The sequence below is a fragment of the Lepidochelys kempii genome, chromosome 13 (genome assembly GCF_965140265.1).
Source record: "Lepidochelys kempii isolate rLepKem1 chromosome 13, rLepKem1.hap2, whole genome shotgun sequence".
Lineage (NCBI taxonomy): Eukaryota > Metazoa > Chordata > Testudines > Cheloniidae > Lepidochelys > Lepidochelys kempii.
In genome coordinates, this window is record NC_133268.1 from 32,341,884 (window position 1) to 32,364,976 (window position 23,093).

General features: G+C 50.7%; 1 protein-coding gene, 1 non-coding gene and 1 pseudogene across 2 annotated transcripts; 2 read left to right on the plus strand and 1 right to left on the minus strand.

The window, feature by feature from the left end:
* Positions 1 to 12,016, plus strand: part of LOC140897183 (von Willebrand factor A domain-containing protein 5A-like) — a 30,676-nt pseudogene extending 18,660 nt beyond the window's left edge.
* Positions 12,017 to 15,601: 3,585 nt separating this feature from the next.
* Positions 15,602 to 15,674, plus strand: TRNAK-CUU (transfer RNA lysine (anticodon CUU)). The gene has a single exon. It is a non-coding gene; the product is annotated as a tRNA-Lys (tRNA).
* A 406-nt stretch (positions 15,675 to 16,080) lies between these two features.
* On the minus strand, positions 16,081 to 17,179 carry LOC140897185 (olfactory receptor 10C1-like). Its single transcript, XM_073309582.1, has one exon. The coding sequence runs from the start codon at positions 17,104 to 17,106 to the stop codon at positions 16,081 to 16,083; it is 1,026 nt and encodes a 341-aa protein (XP_073165683.1). The 5' UTR covers positions 17,107 to 17,179.
* Positions 17,180 to 23,093: the final 5,914 nt, after the last annotated feature.

The following is a 23,093-nucleotide window of genomic DNA, read 5'->3' on the forward strand; positions in this document are numbered from 1 at the left end:
ACTCCTCGTTCTGTCATCTGCTACCATTGAGAACAGTCTAGATCCATCCTCTTTGGAACCACCTCTCAGGTAGTTGAAAGCAGCTATCAAATCCCCCCTCATTCTTCTCTTCTGCAGGCTAAACAATCCCAGCTCCCTCAGCCTCTCCTCATAACTCATGTGTTCCAGACCCCTAATCATTTTTGTTGCCCTTCGCTGGACTCTCTCCAATCTATCCACATCCTTCCTGTAGTGTGGGGCCCAAAACTGGACACAGTACTCCAGATGAGGCCTCACCAATGTCATTTCCTGAAGCCAATGTACAAACTTGGCCTCCATTGGCTCCAGCCCAATTTACTTCTGGTTTCCTAACTTCTACGATGTCCAGTAGCTTTGGATACCTTCACCTGCCCGCCCCCTCCCTCGGAGCCCTGCGGCAGCTCCCGCCGGCCCAGCTCACCTCTGCTCCGCCTCCTCCCTGAGCATGCCGCTGCTCCGCTCCGCACTCGCTGGCAGAGTGGCCCAGGAGCTGGCGCTGGGATAGAAGGCTGCCTGAGAAGGCAGGTGGACGACTTGTCTGCTGGGACATCGTGACCCTGCTGGAGGCAGGGGCCATAGAGCGACCTGGCTGGAAGGCTGAGTCACAAAGAGGGGGCATCCCGAGCCAGCTGACAGAAGAGGACACCCAATGGGGTGAGAGCTAATCGCCAGGCCTAGCAGTGAAGGGCAACGCGGTTGAGATTTCCAAAGGGCCGAGTGGAGGAGGATGGCCACAGCCAGCCACGTGGCAGTGAAAGGCGGCGTGTGATGGCACTCATAGGTGTGCGCAGCACATTTCATTAGGGTGTGCACCCAGGGAGCTCTGCCCTAGCTCCGCCCCCGCCCTCCCCCCATCCACTCCCTCCCACTTCCTGCCCCCGACTGCCCCCCTAAGAACTCCCAACCCCCACACTGTAACTGCCTCCCTAGGACTCTACCCCCTACCTGTCCCCTGACTGCCCTGACCCTTATCCACACCCTCGCCCCCGGGACTCCCACACCTATCCAACCACTCCCCGCCCCCTGACAGGACCCCCAGAATTCCCAACCCCTCCAACTCCCCCGCTCCCTGCCTGCCCTGACCCCTCTCCACACCCCACCCTGATAGGCCCACCCCAGAACCCCTGACCCCTCCAACCCCCCTGCTCCTTGTCCCCTGACTGCCCCCTCCAGAGACCCCCCCACCCCCTAATCACCCCCCAGGACTCCACCAACTATCCAATCCCACTGACCCGACTGCCCCAACCCCTAGCCACACCCCTGCCTCTGGCTGTATTTCAAGGAATCCCTGTTGAGGTTACAGGGACGAACCATCCCGATGAGTCGAAAGAATAGTAAATATGGCAGGCGACCAGCTTGGCTTAACGGTGAAATCCTAGCGGATCTTAAACATAAAAAAGAAGCTTACAAGAAGTGGAAGGTGGACATATGACCAGGGAAGAGTATAAAAATATTGCTCAGGCATGTAGGAATGAAATCAGGAGGGCCAAATCGCACCTGGAGCTGCAGCTAGCAAGAGATGTCAAGAGTAACAAGAAGGGTTTCTTCAGGTATGTTGGCAACAAGAAGAAAGCCAAGGAAAGTGTGGGCCCCTTATTGAATGAGGGAGGCAACCTAGTGACAGAGGATGTGGAAAAAGCTAATGTACTCAATACTTTTTTTGCCTCTGTCTTCACTAACAAGGTCAGCTCCCAGACTGCTGCACTGGGCAGCACAGTATGGGGAGGAAGTAAGCAGCCCTCAGTGGTGAAAGAACAGGTTAAGGACTATTTAGAAAAGCTGGACGTGCATAAGTCCATGGGGCCGGATGAGTTGCATCCGAGAATGCTAAGGGAATTGGCGGCTGTGATTGCAGAGCCATTGGCCATTATCTTTGAAAACTCGTGGCGAATGGGGGAAGTCCCAGATGACTGGAAAAAGGTTAATGTAGTGCCAATCTTTAAAAAAGGGAAGAAGGAGGATCCTGGGAACTACAGGCCAGTCAGCCTCACCTCAGTCCCCGGAAAAATCATGGAGCAGGTCCTCAAAGACTCAATCCTGAAGCACTTACATGAGAGGAAAGTGATCAGGAACAGTCAGCATGGATTCACCAAGGGAAGGTAATACCTGACTAATCTAATCGCCTTCTATGATGAGATTACTGGTTCTGTGGATGAAGGGAAAGCAGTGGATGTATTGTTTCTTGACTTTAACAAAGCTTTTGACACGGTCTCCCACAGTATTCTTGTCAGCAAGTTAAAGAAGTACAATGGGTACTTCAATGGGTAGCGATCAATGACTCCATGTCTAGTTGGCAGCCAGTGTCAAGTGGAGTGCCCCAGGGGTCAGTCCTAGGGCCGGTTTTGTTCAATATCTTCATAAATGATCTGGAGGATGGTGTGGATTGCACTCTCAGCAAATTTGCGGATGATACTAAACTAGGAGGAGTGGTAGATACGCTGGAGGGCAGGGATAGGATACAGAGGGACCTAGACAAATTGGAGGATTGGGCCAAAAGAAATCTGATGAGGTTCAATAAGGATAAGTGCAGGGTCCTGCACTTAGGATGGAAGAATCCAATGCACCGCTACAGACTAGGGACCGAATGGCTAGGCAGCAGTTCTGTGGAAAAGGACCTAGGGGTGACAGTGGACGAGAAGCTGGATATGAGTCAGCAGTGTGTCCTTGTTGCCAAGAAGGCCAATGGCATTTTGGGATGTATAAGTAGGGGCATAGCGAGCAGATCGAGGGACGTGATCGTTCCCCTCTATTCGACATTGGTGAGGCCTCATCTGGAGTACTGTGTCCAGTTTTGGGCCCCACACTACAAGAAGGATGTGGATAAATTGGAGAGAGTCCAGCGAAGGGCAACAAAAATGATTAGGGGTCTGGAACACATGACTTATGAGGAAAGGCTGAGGGAGCTGGGATTGTTTAGTCTACGGAAGAGAAGAATGAGGGGGGATTTGATAGCTGCTTTCAACTACCTGAAAGGGGATTCCAAAGAGGATGGATCTAGACTGTTCTCAGTGGTAGCTGATGACAGAACAAGGAGTAATGGTCTCAAGTTGCAGTGGGGGAGGTTTAGGTTGAAAAAGATTTTCCTAATATCCACTAGGAGGGTGGTGAAACACTGGAATGCGTTACCTAGGGAGGAGGTGGAATCTCCTTCCTTAGATATTTTTAAGGTCAGGCTTGACAAAGCCCTGTCTGGGATGATTTAATTGGGGATTGGTCCTGCTTTGAGCAGGGGGTCGGACTAGATGACCTCCTGAGGTCCCTTCCAACCCTGATCTTCTATGAACTACACATTGATGCACATGATGTGACTGCTTTGACAAATTTAGATTAAAGTCGAGATGGTGTCTCAGCTGTCCAATTCCTGGATATACTCCTTTGTAGATTTATTTAGAAAAGTACTGTAATATAATAGTCTTTGTCATTACATCCTTTCATACCAAGGGTATCAAAGTCAGACACCAACTAGTCCTTAAATCAACCTCATAACACTCCTAGAGGTTAGGTATCCTAGCTAGTCTACAACCAGGTAGACAAACACTGAATGGTGGTTACATGATGTGACCACAGTCAAATCGCTTAAGTTGAAAAAAGTGGAGATTAAAACCAAGTTTTCTTAACTCTCTCACTACAACTCTGACCACTACAGCACATGCCTTCCAAAACCAGCACTGTTTTATTCTGACTTGGAATAGGTCGATAATGTGCATGATTTGGATCGGGCAGTTTTATTTCTACCTACCCTATGACAGTTCCAATGTGGATTTTTTAAAGATACTTTAACAGTCTTATGCTCACATATTGATGTTGAACACTTTCCAATGGCATATATGTATTTTTTAAAAAAAATAAATAAAACTATCCCTGTGCATAACTAGGGTAAAATTACTTTTCTAGCATAAGCACAATCAATCAGCACTCGGTATATTAAAAAAAACCAAAAACCACCAAACAGCAGACATATGAAGTTACAACAATTACACTGACAAATTCCAGCAGTATGAAGTAGTATTTACAGCACTCTGCTAACCAGCCATGAGTTCAACTCTTGTAACACAATTCTGAGGTTAGGGAAACTGACATGACACCTTCTCAAGGAAAGGAGATTGTAAGGTTAATAGATTCCAAATGTTTGAAATGCAAGATGTTTTCACTGTGGCAATATCCTGCTCGCCACTGTTATTTTAGCCCATCCTAAGATGTGACATGATGCACAAAGGTAAGTACTATATTTTTATAGCCAAATCTTCTCTGTGCAGATAAACGTGTGATGAATTGACATCAGTAAAGGAGGTAAAATGTCCTTGTTTAATTCACTTTAACAAGGAAGAACTGTAATGATTTTTTTAAAAATAAGAAAATGACAAAGTGGAGTCTGTTGCTCAAAAACCAGAAGTAAAGAAGCCTCGACTAAATCCACTAATTGCATGTGAGACAGACTGCCCTTTAAAATTAAATTGCTTTCCCTGTAAATGTTCAAAGTTAGGGAACTCAACAAGCCCAGTGAAAAAATAAAATAAAATATATGTGTAACCCTTCTACCAGGCCGAGTTGATAGCAGCAAGGGCCGGGTTCAGTACACAGGGGTTCCCTCTCAACAAAACAAATGAAAAATTGGCTTGAGCCCCCACCCAGTTACCTGGGAAAATCTTACACACACACCCCTGGATGCATCAAAGAGGCAATACTTCCCCTCTCGCAAGCACAGAGTCTCGGTGTAGCAGAAAATCTTTAATAACATGAGGTAAACGACATCAGCGTTAAATTGGGAAAACACCACAACTAGGGTTCATCAACCAAACCATGAGCAAAGACCCACCCCAGCAGATTGGGCCATGTCCTTTCCCTCTGGTTCTTGAGTCCAACAAGCCAAACATCTCTTGAGTCCAGCAACCCAAAGATCACCCAAAGTCCCCAAAGTCCAACAACCCAAAAGCCCAGCCCCAGAGTTCAAAAGTTCATTTGCAGAGTGTTACTCCCCAGTCTGGGTGAAAGTAAACGTGTGTGTGTGCGTGTGTGCAAGAGGTAAGGGGCACCTTACATGATCCGAAGTGGACTGCCCCGCTGCTCCATAGGGCTTCACTCCGATCCTCTCCGCTCCGCCCCGCCCCACTCCACCAGCTGTCCCACGAACAGCTCTGCTTGCCATCCCACAAGCAGCTCCTGCCATCCTGTGAACTGCTCCACCAGCCAGTCCCTGGGCTGCTCCAGCCGTCCCACGAACTGCTCTGCTTCGCTCCTTTCTGCTCCGCTCCAAGCAATATATCTTCAGGCTCCCCACTACTTAACACAGTGCTCAGTAATTTTAGCTCTTTAGTGATATCAGCTTGTAGTAGTGGGAGCCTCAGTGCTTGTACACCATAAGCCCAAAGCAAATTCAGCTCAGCACCTATAGCTGGACTCTTAATAGGCCAAAATTAGCTCTGATATTCTACAGTAGAGAGAGAAGGGGGTACAATTGCTGTTTCAGGCCCTCACAAAATGCCTACACCACCAGGTACTAACACCTGTCCCCAGCCTCTCTCAATTCACTGAGTTTTGGAACCCATGTCTCTTGCCTAGCGAGTGCTACTTAGTTGATGGCAAGTCCCTCCATCATAACAAAAGGCCAAGTACAGTTCCACTGTCCTTGACTCACATAATCAGGATAACAATGTATTCTTCCTGCCCCAATAACAGAGACACTGGGGATCCCACAGCAGCCAAAGTGACCATTTGGGCAGCTATGGGCTCATGCTAGGCGGGGTGGGTGTGCCTATGCAAATGAGATCAGCCCCCAAAGTTCTTTTCCACAACTTGTCACAACTCACCACTAGATGTCAGGGTGGAGCTCATTCTGACTCTGCTTACATATGAATCAAAGTAATACAAAACATTTGTCATGTAGCATCTCTTTTCTAAGTGCATTGTGTGCATATTTTCAATTTTATCTGCACACATATATTTTAGAGTCTTTAAATGCAAGAATTCTTTTTAAAATATGCCAAATGGATATTCCCCCTTTTGTCACTTGTTTACCAAGGTTGTGCTATTTCATGATCATAAACAAAATTTCCTTAAAATATTATTTTCCACAAAAATGGATTGTTATAGCAGCAGACATATTGTATACTGCCTCTCTGCTCAGATAGCTACTGGTGGGATTACTATTCTTTCCTGTGACCAAATATACACATTCAGCTACTAGAGACAAGCCATCTTTCCATGTCCCCAGGCTGAGGGGCGGGGAGCTGCCACAGGAGGGATGCCTCAGGGCGGAGCAGGGGGGAGCAAGGTGGAAGTTTCACTTAGGGCGTGAAACATCCTTGCACCAGCCCTGCTGGCTGGGCCCTTGGGGGTGACTCCGTCCATCTGTCCAACCCCAGGAGACCCTGGTCCTGCTTTTAAAGAGTTTGCCCCTGGACTGTTATTTCAACGTCTATGGTTTTGGGTCTCTCTTCGAGTCCTTCTACCCGTGAGTCAGGAGGGCAGGGTAGGGGGGGCGGTATGGGTTGGGGGCAGGGCTGGCTGGGGTCGGGGTGTTCCCGGCTCCAGCTGTCCCGCCCCCTGACCCCTCGGCACCCCCCTCAGGCAGATACACCCAGCAGACCATGGCTGAGTCCCTGCAGCTCATCCAGAAGCTGCAGGCCAACTTGGGGGGCACTGAGATCTTGGCACCGCTATGAAACATTTACTGCAGCCCCTGCCTGGATGGGCACCCACGCCAGGGCACCCACGCCTGGATGGGCACCCACGCAAGGCAGCTGCAGGGTGTCCCGGGGCAGGGTGGGGCGGTCAGAGAGGAGCTGAGAGCCCTGGGGGCAGCCGCAGGGCATCCCGGGGGCTCCGACACAGGCTGGGGGAAAAGGGGCCAGCCGCAGGTTGTCCCAAGGGAGTGGAGAGGGGCTGAGGGGACAGGAGGGCAGCCACAGGGTGCCCCGGGGTGGTCGGAAAGGGGCTGGGGGAGCTGAGGAGGGTTGGGGGTCTCAGAAGGAAATGGGGCCAGGGGGATAAACTCAGACACTTTCAGACCAGAAGGAACCGTCCTGATCATCTCGTCTGGCCCCAGCCCCTTGCCCTCCTAAGGTCCCTTCCAACCCTGATATTCTATGATTCTATGATTGACAGACCCCCTGAGACTCCCACGGCCTATCCAATGCCCCCATTCTCCATCCCCTGTCTGCCCCCGAGACCCTCTGGGCCATACCCAACCCCCCCGGCCCAGTCCCCTTACCACACCGCTGCTCAGAACAGAGTCCCCACCAAATCCCACCCAGTCAGTGTTCCCTCCCCACTCTGAACTCTAGGGTACAGATGTGGGGACCCGCATGAAAGACCCCCTAAGCTTATTCTATGAGTTTAGGTTAAAAACTCCCCAAATTCGCCCTTTTATCTTGGGTTTAAGTAACGCTGCCACCACCAAGTGATTTTAACAAAGAATCAGAGAAAAGGACCACTTGGAGTCCTCTTCCCCCTACAATCCCCCCAAGCCCTTACTCCCCCTTTCCTGGGGAGGCTTGAGAATAATATCCTAACCAATTGGTTACAAAATTATCAAAGACCCAAACTCCTGGGTCTTGGAACAATGGAAAAATCAGTCAGGTTCTTAAAAGAAGGATTTTATTTAAAGAAAAGGTAACCAAGAATCACCTCTGTAAAAGCAGGATGGTAAATACCTTACAGGGTAATCAGATTCAAAACACAGAGGATTCCCCTTGAGGCAAAACTTTAAAGTTACAAAAAACCAGGATAAACCTCCCTCTAGCAAAGGGAAAATTCACAAGTTGAAAACAAAAGGTAATCTAACACACCTTGCCTTATTTACTTACTCTTTTTGTCATATCAGAGACTTGTACAGGATGATTTATAGGAGGAGGAGTTTTTTTTTGACCTGATGCTTCTCTGCTTTCCCCAGAGAACACACCACAAAGCCTTCCCCCCGCCAAAGATTTGAAAGTATCTTCTTTCCCCATTGGTCCCTTTGGTCAGGTGCCAACCAGGTTATTTGAGCTTCTTAACCCCTTACAGGTAACGAAGAATTCTAGGCTACCCTTAGTTGTATGGTTATGACACCCCCCCGGACATCCCCTTGACCAGTGACGTGATGGCACTTACGGGGCGGGCGCAAAGAGAGCCAACCAAGCTGGAGCGCAGTGGTGGAAGAGTGCTATGATTGACGTAAGTCAACAAAGGTCACATGTAGCGCTGGGGAGGTGGCGATTGGCTGGGTGGGCCAATCAGGGGGTTATGGTAGCAGCGTGGGGTTTGCTGTGTGACACAATTACAACAACTTTGTGCAGCTGCTGGAAAAGTTTGTACAGGCAACAAATACACACTGCACAGGCGGGCGGGGGGGGGGGGAAGGGAACCTTGTCACCAGGGGGGCAGGTTTGTAGAAATGTTGGTGGTGCCCAGAACCCACCAAAGCCCAAACTCTGCCCCAACAAACTCCACCCCCAACCTGTCCAAGGGTCTGGGAGGGAGTTTGGGTGTGGGAGGTCTAGAGTGCAGGCCCTAAGCTGGGGCATGGGATTGGGGTGCAGGCTCTGGGAGGGAGTCTGGGGATGGGAGGGGGTGCAGAGGTGAGGGGTGTGGCTGCAGATGTGGGGTTTGGGGTGTGGGAGAGGCTCAGGGCTAAGGCAGAGGGTTGGAGTGCAGGGGGATGAGGTGTTTGAGGTGTTGGAGAGGCTCAGGGCTAAGGCAGGGGGTTGGAATGCAGGGGGATGAGGGCTCTGGCTGGAATTGGGGATAAGGTGTTTGGGGTGTTGGAGGGCCTCAGGGCTAGGGTAGAGGGTTGAGGGTGCGGTGGGGGGTGAAAGCTCTGGCTGGGGGTGGGGCAGGGGTGGGGTGGGGTGGGTTCTGGGGTGGGTTAGGGCTGGGGATGAATTTGGGGTGCAGGCAGGCTGCTCCGGGACAGGGGCCAGAGAGGAGGACTCCCCCAAGCCCTTTCCCCGCCGGCAGCAGCGAGCTCTGGGAGAGGAGCCCCCCTTTCCCGACCTCCCCAGCAGGACACTCACCCCCACTACTGTCACCGCATGTGCTCCTAGGGCCCCTCTCAGGTCCAGGAATCTCCCTCGTGTCCCCCGTGGTGGGTGCCGGGGGTGCTCCGTGCACCATCTCCTCCATAAACTTATTGAGTTTAATCTTAAAGCCAGATAGGTCTTTTGCCCCCACTGCTTCCCTTGGAAGGCTATTCCAAAGTGAAGTGGCCTGTTACTACCCTTCCGGCCATGGGGGAGATGGGGGACGGGGGAGGGAAAGGCAGCTGGTGGGGATTGTTCATTGGCTATAGTTTGTGGTAATAAGCCATAAAGCTAGTGTCTCTGTTCAGTCCCTGCCTGTAATGTTGCACTTTCATTAGCATATTTTTATAAAATCATATAATGTGAATATGTCATTATGTGTGTGTTTATGATGTATACTGTAAAATATGCTTCACGCAAAAGGTCTTTTGTAAGGTATCATTACAAAGCTTACAATCTTCTGAGTGTGGTCATCCTATTTGTATAAATGTATCACTCTTGTATCTGAAACTAGAAATATAAAATATAACTCTGAGGGCCTATTCATAGAATCTCAGGGTTGGAAGGGACCTCAGGAGGTCATCTAGTCCAACCCCCTGCTCAAAGCAGGACAAATCCCCAGTTTTTGCCCCAGATCCCTAAATAGGATTGAACCCACAACCCTGGATTTAGCAGGCCAATGCTCAAACCACTGAGATATCCCTCCTCAAATGCAAAGTGTGGGCCATTAATGGTGGTTTAAAATCTTAATGGCTCCCATTAACCAGGACAATTGACTGTGGATGGCTCCGTTTTAATTGTAAGTCTTCCTGTACACCTGTGTGCTGGCAAGTGGGTAATGAAGTCTTACAGTGACATGTGATCATGTCACCTGAACAGGAATCCATCTTAACCTGGTGCTTTTGCACTGAGAAGGAGGGGGTGGGAACCCAGAGAGGGACAAAAAATTCCCGCCTTATGCAAAAGATATATAAGTAGGTGGAACAGAACAAAAAAAGCAGCCATCATGAGGAATTCCCTAGCTACCACCTAAGATGGAACAAGGGCTGGACCAGGGGAAAGGATTGTGCCCAGAGTAGGAAGGTGTCCAGCTCCAGTCTGTGGGGGAAAAAAACTTATTAAAACATCTCTAAGGGTAAGATTTTCTCTGTATTCAGTTTTTATTACTGTACTAGACTTAGACTGGCTTATTTTATTTTGCTTGGTAATTCACTTTGTTCTGCTTGTTACTACTTGGAACCACTTAAATCCTACTTTATGTATTTAATAAAATGACTTTTTACTTATTAATTAACACAGAGTATGTATTAATACCTGGGAGGGGGAACAGCTGTGCATATCTCTCTATCAGCATTATAGAGGGCGAACAATTTATGAGTTTACCCTCTATAAGCTTTATATAGGGTAAAACAGATTTATTTGGGGTTTGGACCCCATTGGGAGTTGGGCACCATGCTCTCGAATGAACTCACTGAAAAAGGATAAAAGACAAAAACACCCCCTCACCTGCTGTGAACACTTTATGAATAAAGTGATCACTTGATATCAGTCCCTTTCAATGTGTACTAACTACTTATGCTAAACAATCTGTTGCACCTTGTACTTAGCTGTGACACTCTGAGTATTGGGCAAAGGTTGTGACACAGTCACAGGGAGCGCTGCTTCCTGACCTGTAAGGATTCCAGTCTCCATTCCGTGCATTTCTAAAGTACATCCCTTTCCTGGGGGAGCTCAGTACCACCCACAAAATGCTGATACCTCTCTGCTCCCACGGAAAGCCACGGAGGAGATGCTCAGCAGGAGACATGAAACATCTCAGCACTGGGCTGGGAAGGTGCATTGGAATCTGCCCCCCAGGAAAGGCTGGAGAGGTAGCTCAAGACAGAGGGAGGTTTGGGGGGAGGAAGTGGTTTGAGGATGGTGTGGGATGGAGGTGTACTAGGTTTTAAGAAGTAGGTTTATTGAGGAATCGGGCTGGGGGATGGTGAGTAGTGGTGGGGGAAGGGGTTTGGGGCATGCAGGATGTGACACCCTGGCACCCCAATATTCCCCAGGATATGTTTTGTACAAAGTAGGCCTTGTGAGGTATCGTTCGAAAAGTCTTGATCTGCTAGATAGTAATATCTCATTGGATTGTATGTGCTATCATTGTACGTGAAGTTACGAAGTTTGGCTATGTATGTGTTACTGAAACATTGTGAGATTGAAAGCACCCACAAGCAGCATTTCAGGTACAACAGTACAAAGGACAAACAATGCTAATCGCTTACTGAGGAAATGCACACAAGCACAAAGATTACCCCAGGAACCATGTACAATAGAAAGCTTTCAGAGATAGCACTACACAATGGGAACTGTTTGACTCAGATCACAGCAAAAGAGCTTTCCAGCAAGTGGGAAGAAGATATAAAAGGGGGAAATGACATCACGCTGGGACTCGCTCTCCCTACAACAACACACCTGGAAACACCTCAGGAACAAAGACTGAACTGAGGGAAGTGCTGGACCCAGGCTAAAGGGATTTTTAGCCTGTGAATGGAACACCCGGGCATTCCATGCTGTAAGCAAGTGCAGATTTCCCCTGAAGAATCTGCAGCCTGTTTGTATCATCTCTTAGGGCACGTCTACACTGGCAAAGTTACAGCACCGGTAGCTACAGCGCCGCTCAGAGAGTGCAGAAGGGAAACCGCTGTTGTGTGTTCACACTGTCAGCTGCCTGCACAATAGCATGTTCACTTGTGGCATTTGCAGCGGTATTCGGAGTAGTGCACTCTGGGCAGCCACCCCACAGAGCACCTCTTTCTCTTCTGCTGCTAAGACTTGTGGGAAGGCGGAAGGGGTTGTAAGGCATCCTGGGTCTAGTCCCAATGCCCCGTGATGCATTGCTTCACATCCCAGCAATCCCTGTGCTTCTGTCCACTTTTGGCGCCATCTTTCAACAGTTTGTGTACTGCATGCCCTGCCCCTTCGGGTGGCAGGAATGGATCCAAAACTGTTGACCGGAATGCTGCTCACTCTGACCAACATGTCACGAGTGGCAGTGGAGTTATTCCTTAAATTAGAAAGGCAAGAGGAGTGCGACATTGAATCATATAGAATCATAGAATATCAGGGTTGGAAGGGACCTCAGGAGGTCATCTAGTCCAACCCCCTGCTCAAAAGCAGGACCCATCCCCAATTAAATCATCCCAGCCAGGGCTTTGTCAAGCCTGACCTTAAAAACTTCTAAGGAAGGAGATTCCACCACCTCCCTAGGCAACGCATTCCAGTGTTTCACCACCCTCCTAGTGAAAAAGTTTTTCCTAATATCCAATCTAAACCTCCCCCACTGCAACTTGAGACCATTACTCCTTGTGCTGTCATCTTCCACCACTGAGAATAGTCTAGAACCATCCTCTCTGGAACCACCTCTCAGGTAGTTGAAAGCAGCTATCAAATCCCCTCTCATTCTTCTCTTCCGCAGACTAAACAATCCCAGTTCCCTCAGCCTCTCCTCATAACTCATGTGTTCCAGACCCCTAATCATTTTTGTTGCCCTTCGCTGGACTCTAATTTCTCCACATCCTTCTTGTCGTGTGGGGCCCAAAACTGGACACAGTACTCCAGATGAGGCCTCACCAATGTTGAATAGAGGGGAACAATCACATCCCTCGATCTGCTGGCTATTCCCCTACTTACACATCCCAAAATGCCATTGGCCTTCTTGGCAACAAGGGCACACTGTTGACTCATATCCAGCTTCTCGTCCACTGTCACCCCTAGGTCCTTTTCCGCAGAACTGCTGCTTAGCCATACGGTCCCTAGTCTAGATTCTTCCGTCCTAAGTGCAGGACCCTGCACTTATCCTTATTGAACCTCATCAGATTTCTTTTGGCCCAATCCTCCAATTTGTCTAGGTCCCTCTGTATCCTATCCCTGCCCTCAAGCGTATCTACCACTCCTCCCCGTTTAGTATCACCCGCAAATTTGCTGAGAGTGCAATCCACACCATCCTCCAGATCATTTATGAAGATATTGAACAAAACCGGCCCCAGGACCGACCCCTGGGGGCACTCCACTTGACACCGGCTGCCAACTAGACAGGGAGCCATTGATCATACCTGTTGAGCCCGACAATCTAGCCAACTTTCTACCCACCTTATAGTGCATTCATCCAACCCATACTTCTTTAACTTGCTGACAAGAATACTGTGGGAAACCGTGTCAAAAGCTTTGCTAAAGTCAAGATACAATACATCCACTGCTTTCCCTTCATCCACAGAACCAGTAATCTCATCATAAAAGGCGATTAGATTAGTCAGGCATGACCTTCCCTTGGTGAATCCATGCTGACTGTTCCTGATCACTTTCCTCTCATGTAAGTGCTTCAGGATTGATTCTTTGAGGACCTGCTCCATGATTTTTCCGGGGACTGAAGTGAGGCTGACTGGCCTGTAGTTCCCAGGATCCTCCTTCTTCCCTTTTTTAAAGATTGGTACTACATTAGCCTTTTTCTAGTCATCTGGGACTTCCCCCGTTCGCCACGAGTTTTCAAATATAATGGCCAATGGCTCTGCAATCACAGCTGCCAGTTCCTTTAGCACTCTCGGATGCAACTCTTCCGGCCTCATAATTCCTATGGCTGGAGCACAGCTGGGACTGCACAACCTCCTCTCCCCAAATGCCGATGAGGTCCAGCAGCTTGGCATTACTCCAAGCGGGGGATCGCCTGGTCCATGGAGCAGTCATGGCCACCTGAAAAGATGCACTGAGACCACTGCATGCGTCAACGAGCAAACAGGAAGGGGACTTTCAAATTTCCAAAGGAATTTAGGGAGTGGGGATGATGGTTGGTCACCTGAGGGCAGGGCAGTAGAGTTCAAACCGATGACCAGAGAGGTGAGCACAGGCATTGTGGGACACCTCCCGGAGGCCAATCACAGCGCTGTAGTCGACCAGGGTGCCTACACTGGCACCGTGGCGCTGTAGCCCCGGTGTTGAAAGCTGTACGCCTCTCGTCGGGGTGGTGTTTTTAAAGTGCTACAACTGTGCAGATTCTGCGCACTAGGTGGCTTGGCTGTGTGTACACCTTGGGAGTTACAGAGCAGCAAGCTGCTTTACTGGGAAGAAACTTTCCAGTGTAGACAGGGCCTAAGGGTGAGAATCTGCCTAATCACATCAGCCACGCTGTCAAAGGCTCGTTCACCTGCACATCCACCAATGTGATCTATGCCATCATGTGCCAGCAATGCCCCTCTGCCATGTACATTGGCCAAACTGGACAGTCTCTACGTAAAAGAATAAATGGACACACATCAGACGTCAAGAATTATAACATTCAAAAACCAGTCGGAGAACACTTCAATCTCTCTGGTCACTCGATTACAGACCTAAAAGTGACAATTCTTCAACAAAAAAACTTCAGAAACAGACTCCAATGAGAGACTGCTGAATTGGAATTAATTTGCAAACTGGATACAATTAACTTAGGCTTGAATAGAGAGTGGGAGTGGATGGGTCATTGCACAAAGTAAAACTATTTCTCCATGTTTATTCCCCTCCCCCCCACTGTTCCTCAGATGTTCTTGTCAACTGCTGGAAATGGCCCACCTTGATTATCACTACAAAAGGTTTTGTCCCCCCGCCCCACTCTCCTGCTGGTAATAGCTCATCTTAAGTGATCACTCTCCTTACAATGTGTATGGTAACACCCATTGTTTCATGTTCTCTGTGTATATAAATCTCCCCACTGTATTTTCCACTGAATGCATCTGATGAAGTGAGCTCTACTCACGAAAGCTTATGCTCAAATAAATTCGTTAGGCTCTAAGGTGCCACAAGTCCTCCTTTTCTTTTTGCTAATACAGACTAACATGGCTGCTACTCTGAAACCTGCCATTTAAAAAATTGCAATCCCCACTCGTTGGGCATCACAACCTGAAAGAAATCTTTCCTGAATCCCCACGTCTGGCTTTCAAACAACCCACTCACTTCTCCAACCTCATCAGCAGAGCCAGCTCCCTACAGACTCAAAGCGACCACCAGACCCGGCCAGAACCAACTCAAAGTGACGCCAGACCCGGCCAGAACAACAGCAGCAGCCATATCTCCACTGCTACAAGGATCAACACCCATCACAACATACTTGTCAAGATCTATGGATCCTACACAAGCCTATCACAACATGTGGTGTACTTCATGCCGTTCACTAAATGTCCCAATAATAATTATGTGGATGAAACCAGACAATCACTGCGCTCTCAAATGAAGACACTGAAAAATGATAAAAGACAAAAACACCCCATCACCTGATGTGAACACTTTTTTCATAAAGTGATCACTTGATATCAGTCCTTTTCAATATGTTCTAACTACTTATGCTAAACAATCTGTTCCACCTGTGACACTCTGAGTATGTTCCCCAGACCGGAAGAAGAGCTCTTCTGTATAAGCTTGAAAGCTTGTGTCTTTCACCAGTAGAAGACAGTCCATTAAAAGGTATTAACTCACCCCTCTTGTCTCTGTAACATCTGGGGTTAAACACAATCACAACAGTGTGTGGCATTTTTTTTGACAGTTTCTATCTGAGCAGTCTATTATAAGCAGCCTGGCTAGCTAAGTTGGTAGAGCATGAGGCTCTTAATCTCAGGGTCGTGGGTTCAAGCCCCATGTTGGGCAAAGCAAGTAACTTTGGGGCAGGGGAGGGATAGCTCAGTGGTTTGAGCATTGGTCTGCTAAACCCAAAATTATGAGTTCAATGCTTGAGGGGGCCATTTAGAGTTCTGGGCCAAAAATTGGGGAGTGGCCCTGCTTTGAGCAGGGGGTTGGACTAGATGACCTCCTGAAATCCCTTCCAACCCTGATATTCTATGAAGGTTTTCAGATGTCAATTGCCAAAAAGCAAAATTTTTCAGGTTTCAGTTGTTTTAATGAAAAGTCAAAATCTTCTCCCGCACCTTTCCTCTGCAAAATTCCAACTATCTGTCTCCCTCTTATTGCATGTGTGTGTGGGGTGTGTGTGTGTGTGTGTGTGTGTGTGTGCACAAACATCTCTTGTATACTGCATTTCTGTATCCAGGCTCACTTAGACCCTCCTTCTTTCACAATAGGACCCAGACTGACTGATCTTCATTTCATTCAACTCGTCTGGATTCTTTGTAAGGGGCACAGCCCTCCTGACAGTGTTTCTCAGGGACTCCTGGACCTCTCCGTTTCTCAGGCTGTAGATGAGCGGATTGGCCAGGGGCGTCAGGACTGTGTAGCAGACGGAGAACACTTTGTTCAGGGCTCTCCAGGTACCAGATTTCGGTAGCATGTAGACAATCATTATGGTCCCATAGAAAAGTGCCACCACAATGAGGTGAGAGGAGCAGGTGGAAAAGGCCTTTTGCCTCCCGGTGGTGGATGGGATTCCCAGGATGGTCGCAATGATACAAATATAGGAAGCCAGGGTTAATAGAAAAGGGCAAACTGCATCTAGGAAGGAAAATATATAAATAAGTGGGGTGATCTGGCTGGTGTCGCTGCAGGAGAGTTGAATCAGTGAGGTGAAATCACAAAAGAAATGGTCAATTTCATTAGGGCCACAGAAAATTAACTGTGATGTAACACATGTGAATATTGTACAAATTAGAAATCCACTAATCCAAGACCCAGCTGCTAGCTGGAGGCACAGCTGGACATTCATAAGGGTTCCATAGTACAGCGGTTTGCATATGGCTAAATACCGATCATAAGACATGGCTGCCAGAAGAGAGCACTCTGTTGTTACTAGAGAACCAAAGAAATGAAACTGCGTGATGCAGCCGGGAACAGAAATGGTTCTGTCCCCAGTCAGGAGACTGGCCAGCAGCCTGGGCAGGACGGTGGAGGAGTAGCAGGTCTCCAAGCAGGACAAGTTTCCCAGAAAGAAGTACATGGGGGTGTGAAGGTGCTGATCAGCCACAACTAGCGCAACGATAAGGATGTTCCCAGCCATGGTCGCAATGTAGATCACCAGGAAAATGAGGACGAGAAGGGTCTGCAGTTCAGGGAGATCCCCGAACCCCAGGAGGATGAATTCCATGATGGCTGTTTCATTTTTCCCTTCTCCTTTCTCCATGAGTTGCATGCTGTGATAGTGAAAGTGTAATGAGCATCAAAAGATTTGGCTGTACCATGAAATTGCATTGATTTCCATCATTTGATCCCCTAAGAGTTCCCACTGCAAACGGAGAGCTGGGTTTATATTCTCTTAGACCAGAGAAACTGCTTCACTTCCACCTCAGGGCACTGCCACCCAGTTAATTTGCCACTCTTCTGTCCCACCCCCCAACATTTCTCATTCACAGACTCTTAGATTTAAGACCAAAAGGGACCATTGGATCATCCAGGCTGAGCCCCTATGTAACAAAAGCCACAGAATTTCCCCACTTACTCTGCACTGATCTCAATAAGTTGTTTTTGGCTGAGACAGACCTTCCAGAAAGGCAGCCAGTCTTGATCTGGAGATATGAGGAGTTGAAAATCCACCTCTTCCCTTGCCAGTTTTTTCCAATGGATAATCACGCTCACCAGGAAAAATAAACAAAATGTGCACCTTATTTCCCATTGAAACGTGCCTGGCTTTAGCTTCCAGCCCTTGGCTCTGGCTGTGCCTGTCCCTGGGCAATGAAAGAACCCTTTGGTAACCAGGGTTTTCTCCCAATGAAGGTGCTGAGATGCTGTAATCAAGTCACTTCTCCTTCATACACCGAACAGACCCAGCTCTTTAAGTCTCTCACTGGAAGGTATTTCCTCTAGCCCACACATCATTTGCGTGGCTTTTTTTCTGAACCCTCCCCAATCTCTCCAAGTCTGTTTTACACCGTGGCCCCAGCCCTGCACATGGTATTCCAGCATCGGCGTCACCAGTCTGGAGAGGTGAAACCCCCTCCCGGCTCCTATTCTCTGCTCCCGTTTATACAGCCAAGGACAGCGTCAGCCGACGGCCCACCGCACCACACTGGGAGCTGATGCTGGGTTTCTCGCCCTCTGTAGCCCCTACCCGTGCTGTGATGGTGGCCATGGTCACACCCACGAGCTGCCCCGGGGAAGGGCAGGAGGGAGGTGGCACCATGGCCATGCCTGCGAAGAGGGAGTGATGCTGACCCACAGCACAGATGGGAAAGTGACTCTGCCTCCGGCCGTGACCAGGGCCCAAATCAAACCACCCTCGGGGCAGACGCACACGCAGACTCCTCTCCTTCATAGCACAGTAGTGACTGGTCCAGAGACACTGACACTACTGATAACGAATTACCAGCTATGATTGTTAACTATTAATTACTGGCTGTCAGTCACTGATTGTGTTGTGGCAATGGCAGGGGATCAGGTCCTTACTGCGCTGGGTGCTGTGTAAACACCCAACAATTAGAAACAATTCCCAGTTGCCAGACGGGTCGGAGCGCGCTGGGAGGAACTGCAGGCATGGGTGGCAGGTTTGTATAATTTTTGGTGGTGCCCAGAACCCGCCTCTGCCCAAACTCCTCCCCCCAGGTGCCCAAGGCTCTGGGAGGGAGTTTGGGTGGGGGAGGAGGTCTGGGGTGCAGGCCGTAGGCTGGGGCAGGGGATTGGGGTGTAGGGTGCAGGCTCTGGAAGGGAGTTTGGGTATGGGAGGAAGTGCGGAGGAAGGGGGTGCAGGTTCTGGGAGGGAGTCTGGGGATGGGAGGGGGTGCGCAGGGTGGGGGTGCCGGGGTGAGGGTTGTGGGGTGAGGCTGCAGATGAGGGGTTTGGGGTGTGGGAGGGGCTCAGGGTGAGAGTAGGAATGTGGTGGGTGAAGGCTCTGTCTAGGGTTGGGGGGGTTGGGGTGTTAGAGAGAATCAGGGCTGGGGCAGAGGGTTGGAGTGCAGGGGGATGAGGGCTCTGGCTGGGATTGGGGATAAGGTGTTGGGGTGTTGGAGGGGCTCAGGGCTGGGGCAGAGGGTTAGGGTGCGGGGAGGGGGGTGAGAGCTCTGCCTGGGATTGGAGATGAGGGGTTTGTGGTGTTGGAGGGGGCTCAGGGCTCAGGAGGAGGGTTAGGGTGCAGGGGGATGAGGGCTCTGGCTGGGACTGTGGATAAGGTGTTTGGGGTTGGGGGGGCTCAGGGTTAGGGTAGAGGGTGCGGTGGGGGGTGGTGAAAGCTCTGCCTGGGGGTGTGGGCTCTGGGGTGGGGCAGGGCTGAGGATGAGTTTGGGGTGCAGGCAGGCTGCTCCGGGACAGGGGCCAGAGAGGAGGACTCCCCCAAGCCCTTTCCCTGCCGGCAGCAGCGAGCTCTGGGAGAGGAGCCCCCCTTTCCCGACCTCCCCAGCAGCACACTCACCCTCCTCACTGTCACTGCATGTGCTCCTAGGGCCCCTCTCAGGGCCAGGAATCTCCCTGGCCTCCCCCGTGGTGGGTGCCGGGGGTGCTCCGTGCGCCTCCTCCCCTCCTGCTGCCCCTGACTGTAGCCTCACTGGGGGTAAGGGATGGGGCTGCCTCCTTGCCCAGCATGGGGCAGGAGCGGTGACTGCGGGTGGGGGAGCCCCCGGTGGTGGGGAGGGGCCCGCCGGAAAAGGGAAGGGTCTGAGGTGGAAAGGCAGGCTCAGAGTCAGTCTGCCCTGGCAGTCGAGAAGTGGGGCAGATGGAGCTGCACAGAACGCTCTGCTCCGGGGCCCGGGACGCACGCTGGGGGGCTGGGTGCAGCAAGCGGGGGGCCGGGGGACACTCGGGGGAGGCACAGGGGGGGTGCCAGGTGGGCCGGAGGGGGACACCCGGCCCCAAATAATGGTGGAGCTGGGCCCCTGGGCTCTGAATATTGCTGGTGCCAAGGCACCATGTAGAGATATATCTCGCCGCCCCGGGCGCTGCCAGAGGGACCCCCTAACTCAGCCCTGCCAGCCGCTCTCTCACTGCAGCGGTGCCGGGGCCTGGGGTGGGAGATACGGGGGGAGAATGGAAAGTCTGCCTGTGCCCGGTACTCATCCGCCCCCGTTACTGCCGTGTCCGAGCTCCTCGCAATCTGTAACCTGTTGATCTTCACGCCACTCTTGTGACTTAACATTGGGAGCTTGGGTGCTTCTGAAAATCCCACTCGGTGCCTAAATACCTTTCAAAACGTGATCGAAAATGACTTTCCCAAGGTTTCCCAGTAAGGCTGCGGCTGAGCAGAGAAGGGACCCCAGGTCTCCCGTCACAGGCTGGGGCCTTAACAGCTGCGGGCCCCACGCGCTGGGGGAAATGAAGGGAGAGCAGTCAGTGCTCGGGCAAAGGCTGCGACACAGACACAGGGAGCGCTGCTTCCTGACCTGTAAGGATTCCAGTCTCCGTTCCGTGCAGTTCTAACGTACACCCCTTTCCTGGGGAAGCTCAGCACCCCCCACAAAATGCTGATACCCTCTCTGCTCCCACGGAAAGCCACGGAGGAGTCACTCACGAAGCATCTCAGTCCTGGGCCAGGAAGGTACATTGGAATCTGCCCCCCAGGAAAGGCTGGAGAGGCAGCTGAGAACCTGAGGGGCAGGGTCCCTGAGCAAACAACCAGCCGTCGGGGAGACAGAGGGGGACAGCCAGCCAGAGGGATACGAGAGCTGGGTCTCCTTTCTGATTCATCCGTGTCTCTAGCATCAAACCACAAAAAAACTGACTCTGAAGTCCTTCCTCCGGCAGAGCTCCCAGCATGTGAGGACACTGCACGAGAGGGTGTCTCAGACCAAGGGCTGCATAGGTGTTAGGACCTGAATATCTGCTCCGAGGCTAGTGACACTCACCTTCAATCCTCAGCATGCAGCAGCGTGCTCTCCGTGGCCAGGGACTGGGGCTGGTGTCAGTCAGCCTTCGTAGCTCAGTTCCTGGGCAGACCCCTGCCTGTGGCTGCTCGCTGCCCAGGGTGATTGTTGGCATCACACAGACCGTTAGTGCCTCCTGCTCTGGGTTCTTGCTGGGTTTATCAGCGAAAGCAGCTGCCTCCTGGGCCTTGCCACTGCTGTTGGGATTTCCCCTGGGACTGCTGCCGGCGATGCTCTGGGTTCTCTGCAGAGGGGAATTGATGCTTTGTTCCATGTTTAAATGGTGTAACATCATAAGAATGGCCATATGGGGTCAGACCAAAGGTCCATCTAGCTCAGCGTCCTGTCATCCAACAGTGGCTTCAATCCCTTTAATGATCAGATTGAACTCCTACATACCACTTTCCAGACATGGGTCTCAACGTATGTTGCAAAGGGTGGCAAGTGCCCCCATCCGCATTTCACAGGCGAGACAACTGAGGCACTGAGAATGGAGGCAATTCCCAAAGGTAACCCAGCCTTGGCGTAGCTAGGAATACTTTCACCCAGCCACCAACTTGAGCATCAGTGCAACAATCCCATAGGGTGGATCTAGATTCGTTGCACATTGAGCGCTACCCGGCTCCATCCCTAGCTAGGCCCTGACATTCTCTGGCCATCCGGATCCATCCCTAGCTAGGCCCTGATGTCCTCTGGTCTCCTGGATCCATCCCTAGCTAGGCCCTGATGTGCTCTGGCCGCCTGGATCCATCTCTAGCTAGGCCCTGATGCGCTCTGGCTGCCTGGATCCATCTCTAGGTAGGTCCTGACGTGCTCTGGCTGTCCGGATCCATCCCTAGCTAGGCCCTGATGTGCTCTGGCCACCTGGATCCATCTCTAGCTAGGCCCTGACTTCTGGCTGGATGTTCAATGTATGTCCATCACTGGAGACCTTATCATGCCACTGAAGCTTTCGGTGACTGTGTGACTGCTGATCATACAGTGGCAGTGCTTGGTAAACCCCCTTCGGCATTTGTTGGTCATCCAGCCTGACAATATGTCTGTACCAAGAAAGCTGCTAGAACCGAACCGGTGCGGATGGAGGCAGTTGCTGGGTTTGGCTACAAACATCCTCATTCCTGATTTCGTCCTGCCACTTGATACAGAGCAGCTGACGTATGTAAGGGGACTGTTGCCCCCTTACTGACATTCAGTGGGGGTGTTTTAGTTGTTAGCTCCCAGTACTAAAAAGGGGGAAGGGTCGATGGGGAATCAGGACCCTGAGACTGACAGCCCCCAGGAACAATGGGGAGAGGCCAATGCTCCAGGTCAGCCTGAATGACAGGGCAGGCAGGCTAATCAGGGGGTCAGGAGGCCAGGGAGGTCCCGTCCTCCATGGAAGCTGGAATTGCCAGGGTCAGACAGAGTGGGGCTGAGCTAAGGGGAAAGCAAGGGCCCGAGCTGAGCTGGGGAGCAGAGCTGTGCCAGATCCAGAGAGAGCAGACCCTGTCCTGGGAGCAGAGCTGCAGCCCCAAAGCCAGAGGCACAGCCCAGAGAGAGCAGACTTGCCCTGGGAGCAGAGCTGCAGGAATCAGAGCCAGAGGGGCCAAAGAAATCTGATGAGGTTCAACAAGGATAAGTGCAGGGTCCTGCACTTAGGACGGAAGAATCCAATGCACTGCTACAGACTAGGGACCGAATGGCTAGGCAGCAGTTCTGCGGAAAAGGACCTAGGGGTGACAGTGGACGAGAAGCTGGATATGAGTCAACAGTGTGCCCTTGTTGCCAAGAAGGCCAATGGCATTTTGGGATGTATAAGTAGGGGCATAGCCAGCAGATCGAGGGACGTGATCGTTCCCCTCTATTCAACATTGGTGAGGCCTCATCTGGAGTACTGTGTCCAGTTTTGGGCCCCACACTACAAGAAGGATGTGGATAAATTGGAGAGAGTCCAGCGAAGGGCAACAAAAATGATTAGGGGTCTGGAACACATGAGTTATGAGGAGAGGCTGAGGGAGCTGGGATTGTTTAGCCTGCAGAAGAGAAGAATGAGGGGGGATTTGATAGCTGTTTTCAACTACCTGAGAGGTGGTTCCAGAGAGGATGGTTCTAGACTATTCTCAGTGGCAGAAGATGACAGGACAAGGAGTAATGGTCTCAAGGTGCAGTGGGGGAGGTTTAGGTTGGATATTAGGAAAAAGTTTTTCACTAGGAGGGTGGTGAAACACTGGAATGCGTTACCTAGGGAGGTGGTAGAATCTCCTTCCTTAGAAGTTTTTAAGGTCAGGCTTGACAAAGCCCTGGCTGGGATGATTTAATTGGGGATTGGTCCTGCTTTGAGCAGGGGGTTGGACTA

What these genes read in the sequence shown, in the direction of transcription:
- LOC140897185 (XM_073309582.1), bottom strand. Translation starts at nt 17,106, where the DNA reads ATGCAACTCATGGAGAAAGGAGAAGGGAAAAATGAAACAGCCATCATG.